At 45.5% G+C, this 14,539-nt stretch overlaps 2 protein-coding genes across 3 annotated transcripts; both read left to right on the plus strand.

Moving 5' to 3' along the window:
- The first annotated feature begins 999 nt into the window (after positions 1-999).
- Positions 1,000-3,988, plus strand: LOC135812555 (uncharacterized). 2 transcript variants are annotated; one of them, XM_065325883.1, is made up of 3 exons: positions 1,000-1,086; positions 1,589-1,645; positions 2,232-3,988. In XM_065325883.1, exon 3 carries the CDS (start codon positions 2,324-2,326, stop codon positions 3,410-3,412), a length of 1,089 nt encoding a protein of 362 aa, XP_065181955.1. In that variant the 5' UTR covers positions 1,000-1,086; positions 1,589-1,645; positions 2,232-2,323; the 3' UTR covers positions 3,413-3,988. The 2 variants fall into 2 exon arrangements, with proteins under 2 accessions (XP_065181955.1, XP_065181954.1); XM_065325882.1 differs by lacking the exon at positions 1,000-1,086 and adding an exon at positions 1,103-1,372.
- A 1,648-nt stretch (positions 3,989-5,636) lies between these two features.
- LOC135812556 (uncharacterized) lies at positions 5,637-8,606 on the plus strand. The gene is made up of 3 exons (XM_065325884.1): positions 5,637-5,918; positions 6,618-6,674; positions 7,089-8,606. Exons 1-3 carry the CDS (start codon positions 5,858-5,860, stop codon positions 8,240-8,242), a joined length of 1,272 nt encoding a protein of 423 aa, XP_065181956.1. The 5' UTR covers positions 5,637-5,857; the 3' UTR covers positions 8,243-8,606.
- The last annotated feature ends 5,933 nt before the right edge of the window (positions 8,607-14,539 follow it).

Here is a 14,539-nt window from a genome sequence, read left to right on the forward strand (position 1 = left end):
GGAAATAAAAGGCATCAAAAATAAGAAAGTGGTTTGTAGGTTATTATTAGACTGATACTAGCCTACCATCCTATTGTAGTAGTTCTCTTCTAAGGACTGCATGAGCTGCGCTGTGATTGTGTTAGGCATTATGGTGAAATTAAACCATTCTTGACCTCAATAACAGCAAGAGTAATGTTCCATGGGAACTGGCAACACTGGGACAATGTATCTGGGTGAGTCATTTAGAACTGTGCCCATCTGCTGGTATAGGTCTACCACCTGTGTTCCAGTTGCGATCGTGGACGTTTTCTAGAGGCGCCTTACAGGATACGGTGTCACAGCTTGCACTCCTACCGCTCTTGTCCATGACACATGGTATTGAGTTGGATGCGCAGCTGTATAGTTGTTGTTTTGTCATTTCCTCCTTTTTTCTTGTTTTACGAACTGGGTGCGTGGTTTCAAGTAAAAAAAGAAAGAAAAAAAGGAAAAGAAGAAAAGTCTGTCCATCAGACGGCTAACTGGTGCTACTTCAGGTTGAAGCATACTGTAAAAGCAGAAATTTTCGGTGGTGTAATATTTTCGGTATTCCCCAAAATCGGCGGTTCGGTAGAGGGAAATTTTCGGTAAAACCCGTTTTCCAGGTAAGTGTACTAGTACTGCACGTATACAGTACCGGTTGTACCGAAATTTTCGGTGCGTTTTATTTTCGGTAAAAATTGTCGGCACCGAAGTTACCGAAAATAAAACACCACCAAAAATTTCTGCTTTTACAGTATGTCCAGTCTCCTCAGGGTTTAGTTTGCGGTTGGTTGAACTGGGTGAAGCCATTTATTGCTACAAACACTACAAACAATAACAATAGGCATCGGGCGCGAACAGGAAGTGAGGTAGAAGCAGCTGCTGTTGTCTGTTCGGATGTGGCGTAGAGCGCTTGTACGTAGTACATTTACTACAGCAGGGACTTGGCTAGTACACGTCAATTAGTCCGATGAAGTCTGACACACAGGTATTCACTATGCAGGATCGGGCAATAAAAGTGCCGTTGGAGTTGACCGCCATCTCCAGTCTGTAGAGGCCGCAAGATATATGGAGCCGAACACATCAGTAGGTAATCCTCGGGCTTGTCTCGCTCCAAAAAGCGAAGCCCATGAAGAGCAAGACCGTACTTTTGGAGATCCTTACTGCACTTCTTTTCCAAACTTTTCGTTGTGAAGCAGACTTGAGTTTTGTGTGCCGACGTTACAGTTTGGATAGAACAATATACTGAAAATACTTGTACGTTCTTGGATTCCTGAGCTGTATTACATGGAGAAAAAACAGATTTGCAAGTTGAATTTTTCCTTCAGCTTCCTGGCTATCTTATGCGTGTTCAACGGGGAGATGAAGCAAAGTAGGTACTGGGTGTTTCTACTCGAGCACACGAATGGATCATTCCGTAGTCAGGGCGTATTACTCCAGGTATATTACCTCCTCTGGAGGGGGGAGGGGGGGGGGGGTGAATTCACATATCCAACACCACATGAACTTCATAGCCCATTTCTCCAGGCCCAGTTTCGAACTCTTATACTGGTTGATTGAGGATCTTGCTCTGGTTGATTTTTTGCAGGCTTTGCAGTGGGAAATGGCTTGACAGCGCTATCTTCATCATCCTGTGAAGTCGAGGGTAAGGCCTGATGACGTGTCTTTGAATTTGTGACATTTCGAACTACTTTTAAATATATACCTGTAACCCAAGTAGGCCATAGTGACATACCGGTATAATACTTGTATTATAGGAACCATGTTTATAATTGTTAGTGTTGTGCAACTTGTCTTTTTTTGGGGGTAGGGACCAGCGGATTCTGCTCGAAAAGGTGGCAGATTCTGCTCGAAGAGCAGTGAAATTGGCAGAACCATACAAACCTTATGGCGCGCAATTCCTCGAATTCTGCTCCATTTCTTTATCCACATACCAAACATGCATGAAACCTACCAGGAAAAGTACCGAATTCTGCCAAGTTTTCTGCCGGCAGAATCCGCCGGACCCTATTTGGGGGGGGGGGGGGGAGGGGGAGGTGAGTCAAGAAACTCTATCACTTTATGAATGCATCCTACTGCAATTCGCACGTCCGAAAGCATTTTCTTGTTGAGTGAGTTTTGGAGCAAGGCATATCGAATGGAACAACGTGACCAGTGTCGTTCTGTCAAATAGGGAAGTGTGCTTTCTTACCCCACAATAGAATGGTATTGTATCGTGTTCTCTGTTACAGATCTTAAACGGTGGAGATGGATAGCCTTCTCGACTATTGTCGTGGCGACGGTTAGCATCGTCGGCAATGTTTTCTTGCTGGGATTACTGCACATGGCACAGAGTCAAGCATGTGAACATCACATAGCGCATCGGAGACTGTTCAAGAGCTTCAATCGTCTACGCACCCTTGAAGGCCAGAGAAGAAAACCTGTTGACGAGACTTTGGATGGTGAAGACATTTATTGCTCTGTCGACACTGATCCTGTTGGCAAAGCAAATCAGCGAGAACGAACACGAACAGCAAAAGAACTTTATTGCTCCGTGGATGCCACCATTCAAGGCAACGCCAAGTGCTCTCGTCAGTGTGACTTTGTCACAACGAAATCAGATGTTGATTATGAGGAATGCGCTGTGCTGGGTGACGCGAATGAGCAGGATAGGGGTGCCGGGTCTAGAGACACAGAGCATGCAAGCGGTCAACAAGAAGGACGTGTTACCATTGTCGGCTTCCGAGAGCGTACAGGAATGAGTTCGAGCAGCGCTGCCTTACCTCGGTCTGGGAGTTTCCCTACGGTAAATGTGATGAAAGTACAGTCGGACACAGCAGCTGCCAACAGCGACTACATCGATGTCGATGAATGCAATTCTGATATACTTCCAGCTAGTGAAATCAGAAGGGATGTCAATCTGTGTTATGTAGTGAGTCAGATCGCGGAATCCCACCTGCCTAAGCAATCTTCGGATGGAAACGCACAGGTATTGAATGCTCAGCAGGAAAGTGATCGTCATGTAGTAGCCGCCTTGCAAGAGAGCGCAGCCATGCGTCTAAGTTGCTCTGCGGTGCCACAGGCTGGGAACATTGCTAAGGGAGACAGCGCTGTTGGAAACTGTGCCGCAACAGCTACCAGCCCAAGCTACTTTGAGCTCATTGGACCAAGTCCGCCGATTGCGAAAGGCGCCAGTTGCAAAGACCTGAAGGTGGATGTTGGTGATTACGAGCGATGTGAAGATGGGTACGAAAACGGTGGAAATAGAGACCATGGCGAACTCATACCAACCGGTAGCTCAGTCAGTGCAAAGTACGCCACTGCTGCATTGCCTGAGAGGGCTGAGAGGGCTGAGAGGGCTGAGAGGGCTGAGAGGGCTGAGAGGGCTGAGAGGGGCTCAAACTCCTCAGATTACTACCTACAACTACTGTAAAATCGGACAGTCTAACGATCAAAATGTTTAACGTTTTTTGTAATTTTGGCATGATAACGTGCAGAAAATTGAACGATGGCTAACTGGCCACCAAGAATATGCATCGATGTATGCGCATTTTCACGGACTGGGTTCGGCATAACGTTTCTTCAAATAGCGAATAAATATTGGTCGTTAAAACGTTAGACTTTCCGGTTTTACAGTATGATAACCTACGCACTGACGTCACACAAATATATCCCCCAAATTACTCAATCTGGGCAGCATGCTGTTTCGTCGATTAGACGTTTGTCAAGTGATCAATATCAAAACTGTGCGCCAAATTGATAAAATAATAATAGGCCGCTGGTGGTGCCAATAGATGCATTTATTCCACTCTTTAACTCCAAAAGAGAGTTCTTTTCTGGCGCATTCTCTTTATCTTTTATGTGAAAGGTATTCATGCACCCGTATCATCAAGATTAATTTTTTCGATTCTTCTCGTCCGTTAACCCACCCTGTCTTTACAGTTACCTTTCCTTTGCATTAGTGACATTTTGTTTACTGGCATAATGACATTGTTGGCTGCCTTCCCCCCCCCCCATATCTTTCACAGTTCGCATGAGAATGGGCTGGAGGGAGAGGTTTCCGCATCGGCAGGAACTCCATTGTGTGTGTGTGTGTGTGTGTGTGTGTGTGTGTGTGTGTGTGTGTGTGTGTGTGTGTCTGTGTGTGTTTGTGTGTGTATGTGTGAGGGGGGGGGGGGCGGGAGAAGTAGATCAGACCTACCAAAGCGGTCAAAGACCCCAAATCCCATTTACTGGACCTATAATTCATTCGTTCAGAATGTTGTGGACAGCGCGCAAATGCATTGTAAATATAAGGGGGTTTGTCAACTGACAACCACTCTATTTAGTTCCTATTCACTCTTTAGATGAAAATTTTAGATGAATTTTTTTCTTCTAAAGAGTGAATAGCAACTAAGTAGAGCGGTTGTCAGTTGACAAATCCCCTTTTATTTATAATTCATTCACCCGCAAAGGTACATGTTTGTATGATTCTGCTTGATGCGATTTTTCAAAGGAAAGTCACACTGCCAACGTGTGGGGTCTAGCCAGAAAAAGACACGTGCTGCAGATATGTGCAAGATCGCATGAGTTGGCTTTGACATTGTCCAGTTGACATTCGACGGGACACGATGATGCCAGTGATACCAACAGTGCGATCCATCAATGTGCAACCACCGGACTTGGAATTGATGACTGTCAAATGCCCTGTACATGTCTCGTAATGTCGGCTGTCAGTGAGCCCTCAGCAGCGCAACGTCTAGGCTCAAATACTAAATTGACTGCCATAACGCCGCGGACAATAGAAAATACGTCTGTGTATTGTTTTAAAAGTTCAGTAAGGGATCTAGCTTTGGGAAGTATACGGTGAGAGCAGAAAGCTAGTCCTAGGTTTGTAGTACTCGTTTCTCTAGGAAAGTTGGTTGTGCCAACACAGGAGCTCGCGCCTATCCGCCGACTGTACATGACACTTGACTGACTCACGACTGCCATCCTGAGCACCTTCACCTTATTGGTAAAGAATGCACCACTACCTAATCAATTCAAGATACACGTATTTGTTAATTCATCCATCTGTAGTTGCGCTTCAGTATGCAGATGAAGATCGTGCCTGAAGGGCACCACTTATTATGGGGCTCTCGAGGCCGAACTACAACAGGGATGCAAACTTCAGAGACACTCCTTTTACAACGCGACAAGCACCTCGTCAACACCAGAGAATATTGATTCCTGGTGAATGCCACAAAACCAAGTTTGAATTTTATCTTGACTGTTGCCTTGACTGCTGATGACAGCGTTTACATTCTCCATTTCCTGATCATAAAGATAGGATTTGGCTAGCACGGTCTTGCAAGTATCTCTCACACTCTGGCTTTTCACCAACCTTCACTGACTTAGACCACCTACCGCTCAAAGGATTATCTTTAGAGTGCAGTAGCAGCACTCGTGCTGTACCTATCACACCTCATATTATGCACATTGCCACTAAGCCACGTTTCGGCTTCGTGGCCTTCTTGACTTCCAAACATTGCTGTCGCGTGATGTGTCTAGTATCATGCTATCACTTGCCGCCTACGGACATCACGTTACATGTCAGCTCCAAAAATGAACTGTCATCAAGGCCAGGGGACAAGATCTCGATAGCATAGAAGTCAAGGTCAAAACATGAGCCCACTACGTTAGTATTCTCACTCTTCACACGCACAAGTTCGTGAAGAGAAGTACCTCATACTGCATCTGTTCGAATCCTCTTTATGATGCTTCCAATAGAGAGCGGACGTACATTTATGGAAGCTTGAACTCGGCATCTGGGGTCAGTTTAAGGAGTTCCAGATTATTCTGACTCATTCTTGAGCAACAGTTCTCTGTTTACGAAACCTATTCCCATCCATCTAGGAAGATGCTTCGATCCACTGCGCTCCAGGTGACGATCTTTATGATCAGTGTGTTCACGATCGGAGGTAAGCACGAGTCAATTCCTGTCAAGTGTAAAGGTGGGTGACTCTTGAGAGCTCATATTGCTTGTGGTACATTTACCCCTTGCACTTGGTGTTGTTTCACAAACCTGATATCTAGCGTGACATCCGCTAAGGTGACCAAAAAGACAATGAATGGGTTGCATGCTTTTACAATTGAAAATTCATTTCAGTGATGGGATGTTAACGTTTTCGACTGTCCATCCAGCCATCCAGCTGTACTGCAGTAGTCGGCATAAGATGGCCTAGTCTACCTCTTTAGAAAATGTATTTCCCTACTGCGTGCAAGCGTTTTTGAAAATTGTCGAGTTATTCAACTAAATGTCAGAGAAGTATGTGTTATCATCCCAGTTTTCCCCTGATTGACATCCACTACAATGCCCAAAAAACAATGATCGTCTCGCAATTGTTTTGCAAATGGAAATGTACTCTTGTGACGAGATGTTTACGTGCTTGGCTGTGTCCAGGCATCCAGGTGTACTGGCGAAATCAGGATAAGATGGTTTTGTCCACCCCTTCGCTTTTGCCGTCACGATTGCTTAGAAATTCTGTTCTGGCCTTAACCCACTAAATGTCCGTATAGTATGTGAAAATAACACAGCTTTATATATTAAATTTATATCTGGAATGAGAAAAGGTCATCGCTTTGTGATTAACAAAGTCCTCTGATTGAATGTTTTGCAGGCTTTGCAGACGCCAATATTGTGACAGTGGCATCGTCGGCATCCTGTACAACCGAAGGTACGACTTGATAACTTGTCGAAGTATTTAAATAGAGAGATGTCCCCTGAGCGCCTGACATATGCACATCGTAGGATGAATAACATGATAATTATTAAGTGAGGACATGGAGAGTTGGGCATCATGGATGTTTAGTGATGGAGAAAGTAGCCGTAGGGCACTGGGCACGAGACCTAAAGTGTTTGGTCCCTTCTGCCCAAGCATTGACTGGCTGATCATTGGGTTGTATTTTTGGACGCTTTGTACCAAAAGCTTGAGGGAATCCTGTTATAGTGGTAGGAGAAAGAACTGTGGTGTAATAAATTATGTTCTTTAATTGAATAACATTAGACAAATGCTATTGTCGTCACGTGAATTCTGTAGGGCATGAGCTCTCAAAGGTGAACAAGTTTTTCCTTGTGTGTTGTGTTACAGAACTTTATTCCTGGAAGATAATAGCACTATCGGCCATTGGAGCTTTGGCGGTTAGCATCCTGGGAAATATTAGCTTGCTAGTCATTATACAGGTTGCACATGACGATGTACACGCATTCTACATCCTACTCCGACCAGAAAGGAAGCCTGCAGCAAAGTGTTCTGACCAAGAAAGAATGGCTATCGGTAACAATGTGGATTGCGAAGAAATGTATAGCTCTTTGGACAATGCTACCGAAGGCGAAGTTCACGACAAAGGGCAATGCACCGCTACTGAGAGTTTGGATGACCAAGATTTGTATTGCTCCCTGGATACCGACACTGAAGGCAACGGCAAACGCCCTCCTCAGTCTAATGTGGTCATGGCCAATTCAGGTGCGGATTATGAGGAAGGTTCGCTACTGGGTCCTACGAACGAGCCAAGCTATGACGCGGTGGTGCACAGTGTGCCTGCGCCTAGCAATCTGTATCACTTGGGGACAAACGCAATCCTGCCAGGACCAGCTCTAGGGCTGAGGGATGCTGTCTGCCGCGACGGGAAGTGCACGAAGTCAGGAAAGCGGCAGGTTGGAAGCGAGAGAGCATCGAGTAGCACGTTGTATGAAGACCTGCCGGATTCAAAGGTGTATGAGGACGTGTACGGAAACGAGCCATCAACAGTCGTTTCAAACAGGACGAGTGGCACCGGTCTGCATGACCATGATATTCACAACCGTAACGAGATTACACTTCGGGACAATCCAAGCTATGGCATATGCCAATACACGCAATCTGAGACGGCTGTGAATTCAGATGACCTCCTCTACGCTAGTGCTTCACGGGAAGAGAATGCCTCTGCCACATTATGCAATGAGGTTGCAGATACGGGTCCAGGGAGCTCAGCCAACGAAGACTACATCGAAATCATCCCAATAAGTACAGATGCGGTAGAATCTGATGAACGGGGAACGGATGGCAATTCCACTTACGGCGTCAGTCCGTACGGCCAATTGGATTTACGGCATGATTCTCGAGTAAGAGACACGGAAAACATGGGTGGACAGCAGAAAAGTTATGCTTCTCTGGGTGGTCTGCAAAACGGCCATCCATGGATCCAAGCAGCTCTGCGGTACCCAAGCTTGCGAGCACCAGTGAATACAACCGGATTGCTTTAAACTGTGTCACAGAAACTCAATGTATCTACATCGACCTTATTGGACCCAGTGCAAAGACTGTGGTAGGCCCCAGTTAAAATGAGCTGATGCTTGACCTTCCCAACTACGAGCGCTATCAAGATGAGTATGAGCATGATGGAAATAAAGACCACGGCGAACTTACACGTACCCTTAGCTCAAACCAAGTGATGTGTAAAACTAATGTATTGCCTCATACCCCTCACCCTTGATAATCATACCTTATTTGACATTCTCATAATTATAAATAAAGAGACTCGCCGATGACTGGATAACATGAAATACGCACCCACGAAGACCACACACACACACACACACACACACACACACACACACACACACACACACACACACACACACACACACACACACACACACACATGCACACAGTCACACACACACACACACACACACACACACCGTCGCGCACGCACACACACACGCACGCACACACACACACACACACACACGCACATACATACCTGCATGTACAGGAAAAAGCCCATTAAATAAAACTCGCCAAATTAAATGTCAATGGTGGTAACAGCAAATAACTGAAAGAGCATGAATAGCTTCAAAATCTCTGAAACTGTTGTCTCGATCTGACCAGCCGTTCAAGCGTAATGACCGAAAATGTGCCCTTGCAAGGAAAGTTTTTTTGTGAAACGTTTCTTTTGAACTCAACGGCAGTTGTCGTCTTATAATGTCTCTGGTCTTCCTTTGGACGACGAATTTTATCACCCTTTTCCACTAATTTGATATGATCGAGGCATCCTGCAGCTTCAGAATTCAAATACTTGAAGTATCCTTCTCACCATTCATGTTTTCAGTTCATTCCCCTGGTCTTCCGTTTGGTCCATCTTTGAATTGATGCACTGCAAAATTGGATTTCTTCCACACCCTGCTATTCAGGCATGATGCGTGTGATTTTGGTTTCTACTTATAAATGTAGGCTTTAGCTGTCAGAGTTCAGATGCGTTTTTCTTCTCTCTAAGGGTTATATCAGGAGTAGATAAACAAGAGTGTGCAACTCGCGGATGGGTAGGCCCACGGCGGAATTTTTTGTTGACGTAATCTTTTCGACGACGCACGCGCTGCGAGTCTTTCGGAGAGTTTTCCCTCGTGCCCTTGGCCGGGCTTTACACTACAAGGTGACTGGTCGGTGCCCAGCACGTGCTCTCACACTGCTCTGTGGCAAACTGCGCGTTTCTCTGAAAAAAGGTGACGTCAACAAAAAATTCCGCCGTGGGTGGGGGTATCTGCAGATTGTGCAGGAGAGATCCGGAGTTGCACACTCTTGTTTATCTACTCTTAGTTATATATAACATGTTTCGGTCATGGGATTATATTTTTAGCCCGCATAAAATGGTTTTAAAATTTACGCATGCACGGTATTGTAAAAATGCTACGCCTTTCGATTCCTCTTTCAGTTCGCTCCCCTGATTGTATACATGCAATACTCTTTCCTTTCTGTTCATGGAATTTAGTGTTCTTGCACTGGTGGGTGCTTCAATTTAACCCTTTGTGAGTCACCGGAACACGACAAAAAATCTTCATATTTGCGTTGATCCTGTTTTACTCGTGCTAACACAGGTGGCTGAGAAGATGAACGATCGCTGCTGATATATCTATTCCCTTCCTACCCCCCCCCCCGCTTCAAATGTGTATGCAAGAAAACATCATTTTACGCTTGTTGTTGATGCCATTTTGAGAAAGAAATTCACATTGGCAACGCGTGGGTTCTGGTCAGAGAACGCCACCTGCACAGATACGTGTGTGATAGTATGAGCTGTGTTTGACAATGCCCAGTTTGCATTCCATGCATGGTCGCGACAGGTTACGAGAACAATGTGATGTATCAACGTACAAGCGCCGCATCATAAGAACCACATGTCCATACCACATGTCCCTTACATGTCCCTTACATGTCCCTTACATGTCCCTTACATGTCCCTTACATGTCCCTTACATGTCCCTTACATGTCCCTTACATGTCGGCTGACAATGTGCCCTCTTTAAAGGAAAAACTAGCTATCCCAATCTAAGGTTTGGTGAAATTATTGTTTCTTTGGGGAAATTGGGTAGGCCCCAAACCGCAGCTGGCGATTATCAATCGCCTTGACTTTACACATGAGTGACTCATGACTGCCATACTTAGCACATGACAGGTATATCGAACATGTTCCTTTCCAAGCCCTCGAGAATGCATAACCAACTGCTCATTACACCCTGTGTTCGGGGGATTAACGCGTTATCCGTTCAGCGTCGGTAGGCTGAGGAAGATTGCTCCTGAAGTGCCTGAACTTATAGAGCACTCTCCAGGCCAAACCATGGGCGGGATTACAAACGTGCTGAGGCACTCCGTTCCCAATGCGACAAACACATTGTGTACGCCAGATAATATTTCGTACTAATATTTATAAATTCCTGTAAAGTTCTGTTCTTGACCCTAGTATGTTTATGCTGTTTCAGCTGTACCCCGCTTTTCGGATCGATTCCTTAATGCCACAAGGACGCATTTTAATCTTATCTCGACTGCTGCCTTGACTGTTAAAGATAGAATTTACATTCTCTATTTTAATATCATAAAGTCATGCTTTGGCTAGTCCGATACTGCACTGCAAAGATCTCTCAAGCTGTGCCTTTCACTACCCATCACTGACTTAGACCACCTACATCTGAAGTGATCATCTTTATAGAGTATACTACAGCACTCACGTTGTACCTATCCCAGCTCTTATGGGCAGATTCGCACTGAGCGATGAATGGGCTTGGTGGCCTACTTGACTTCCGGACGTCCGGATATTCCCGCTTGACTTCCAAACATCACTTGTACAATTTTCACTTCTAGGAATGTCTCAGCACCTGTCCTACGTGAACACCTTTTCCGCTATCGCGTGATACGACTCGTATCATGCTAACATTTGACGCCATATGACTTTAACGCTATTTCTCAGAGCCTGCAAGAATAGGCATCTAGGGCCGAGAGATGTGATCTCGATAGCAGAATAAATAAAGGATAAGAAACTCAGCTCATGATGTTAGTATTGTACATCTTCACAAGTAAACCAGTGAAGAGAGGTACCTTCGACTGCATCTGTTAGAATATTCTTAGTGAAGCTTCCGATAGAGAGGGGAGATTCACTTATTGAAGCTTGAACTTGGTGTCTCCAATCTGTTTGGACAGTTCAAGATAATTCAAACGCGCACCTGAACCACGTTTCTCTCATAAAGAAAGCTGAAGATGCCTAGGTCCACTGTGTATCAGATCACGATTTTAGTGATCACTGTGTTCACACTCGAAGGTAAGCATGGGTCAATTCCAGTCCAGTGTAATAGTGGATCACTCTTCACCGCTTAGAGTACGCCTGGTACATTTGATCATTGTACTTCGCGATGTTTCACAAACCTGGTATCTAGCGTGACATCCACTCCAGTATGTTGCTCAAACCACCATACACGTATCGAAATATGTTTTTGGCACTTGAAAATGCACTTCAATCATGTTGTTCATACATGTTTGCCCATGTCGAGGCATCCAACTGCACTGCTCCAATCAGGATAATATTTCCGAGTAGTATGTGAAAATATAACAATTTTATATTCTTCAAGCATTTTTTACTTGAAAGGAGATGCGGGCATCGCATTGTGACTGAAAAACGTCCTCTGATTGACTGTTTGCAGGCTTTGCAGACGCAAATAGTAAGGCAGTGGTATCTTCATCATCATGTACGATCGAAGGTGAGCTAATAACGTACTGCAGCACCTAAAGAAGTAGAGAGCTGAGAGCCTAACCTAGGCATACGGTAGGATGATTCACATTACAATCGCAATGTGGGGGCAGGGACAGTTGGGCATCATCGATTGTTAGTGATGGAGAAAGTAGCCATAGGGCATTTTTTTACTATTAGTAAAGCCCTACTTGAAAACAGGTGGAGAAGAAAAAGAAACGAGGAAAAGGACGCAGCATAGGGGATGTAGGGACGACGTACCGATGTGCTGAGAGCAACTCAACCGACCAGAGGTCTCGGCGTCAGCGTTGAAAATAGGCATCGAAAAAGAGGGGGAGGGGGGATTGTACAAGAACAACTGGAAAACAAACAGAATTAGGCCTGGGACCTGACGTGTTGAGCACTGACAATACATTCGGTCTATACTGCCAAGAATAGAATGGCTGATCGTTGCGAATGTGACTTGCATTTGAAATAGAACGTCTTGTACCACGATCGTAAGGGAATCCTCTTTTGGTGAGTAGAGAATTGTGCAGTTACATAATAATGTCATTTTATTGCTTACGCCGAGAAAAAAGGTTTTGCCGTCACGTAAATGTTTTAAGGCCAAGTCTTCTAATGTGCTAAGATGAACAGGTTTTTCCCTTGTGTGTTGTGTTACAGAACTTGATACATGGAAGATAACAGCACCATCAGCCATTGCAGCTATGGCGGTTAGCATCTTGGGAAATATTAGCTTGCTAGTCGTTATACAGGTTGCACAAAACGATATACACGCATTCTACATAGCACACCATGGGCTATCCAAGAGATTCAACCGTTTACTCCAACCAGAAAGGAAGCCTGCATCAAAGTGTTCTGACCAAGACAGAATGGCTGTTTGGCAAAATGTGGATTGCGAAGAAATGTATAGCTCCTTGGACAATGTTACTGAAGGCGAAGTTCATGGCAGAGGGCGAAACACCGCTACTGAGAATTTGGATGACCAAGATACGTATTGCTCCCTTGATACCGCCACTGAAGGCAACGGCAGGCGCCCTCTTCAGTCTAATGTGGTCATGGCCAATTCAGGTGCTGATTATGAGGAAAGCCCACTACTCGGTCCTATCGACGAGGATGCGGTGGTGGACGAAGTCCATGGGCCTAGTGAGCTGCCTATTTTGGGGCCAAACGCAAGCACGCCACGAGCAGCTCTAGGGCTGGAGGATTCCGTCCGCTCTGGTGGGAAGCCTGGGAAGTCAAGAAAGAGGCAGGATGGAAGTGAGAGTTCATCGAGTAGCACATTGTACGAAGACCTGACGGAATCAAAGGTGTATGAGGACGTGTACGGAAACGAGCCGTCAACGGTCGTTTCAAACAGAACCAGTGGCACATGTTTGTATGAACATGTCCACAACCATAACGATATTTTACTGCGGGCCAATCCCAGCTATGGCATACGGCAAGGTCAGTGTAACACTCCTGTGAATACAGAAAACCAATTTTATGTTAGTGGTTCGCATGCTTCCACGGCATTCTGCCTTGCTCGTGCGGATAGTGGTTCGTGCAGCCCTGTAGTACCCCAACCTGGGAGCCGTGCTAGCGAAAACCTAATGAATGGAAACTCTGCCAACGCAGACTACATCGAAGTCATAGCACCAAGTTCAGATGACGAGCAAGCCAGTTTAAAGACAACGGATTGCGATTCCACGTCTGTCGTCAGCTTATTCAACAAATCGGACTTGCCGCAGTACTCAACAGGAGTAAGAGACACCCCTGTGAACACAGGAGGCCCTCTCTATGCTAGTGGTTCGCAGGAAGAAAACTCTTCCCCCGCATTCTGCCACGAGGTTTCAGATACTGGCACGGACAACTCTCTGGTGCCTGAAACTGAAAGTAGTGCTAGAGAAACCAGAATAGATGCAAAATCTCACAGCGCAGACTACATCGAAATCATCGCACCAAGCGCCATTGTGAAGCAATCTGGGGTAAATTCTACGGATTGCGATTCCTCTTCTGACGCCAGTTTATTCATCCAATCGGACTTGACGCACCACTCTAGAGTAAGAGACACTCATGTGACTACAGGATACCCTCTTCACGCTCGTGGTTCGCAGGACGAAACATCTGCCGCCGCATTCTGCAACCAGAGTGCAGATACTGGCACGGGCAACTCCATGGTATCTCCACATGGGAACAGTGCTGGAGAAAAAAGAGTAGTTGTAAACTCTGCCAACGCAGACCACATCGAGGTCATAGCACCAAGTTCGGATGTGGAGCAAGCTTGTGAAACTACAGTGCATTGCGAATGAGCTACTAGTATGGTGTCAGCGCATTCACACAATCGTACTTGCCGCAGGATTCGCCAGTAAGAGACACCAAATACATGGATGAACAGCAGGATAGGGATCTTCTCGAGTTGTGGCAAGAGGACAAAATATGAGTCCAAGCAGCTTTGCGGAACCCAAGCTTGCGAGAGCCGGTGAAGACAACCGGATTACTTCAAACTATGTCACAGAAACAAATGAAACTATCAATCGAGTATGCTGGAAATAAAGAAGATGGAGAA

This window comes from Sycon ciliatum, chromosome 3 (assembly GCF_964019385.1).
Source record: "Sycon ciliatum chromosome 3, ocSycCili1.1, whole genome shotgun sequence".
In the NCBI taxonomy this organism is placed as follows: Eukaryota; Metazoa; Porifera; class Calcarea; order Leucosolenida; family Sycettidae; genus Sycon; species Sycon ciliatum.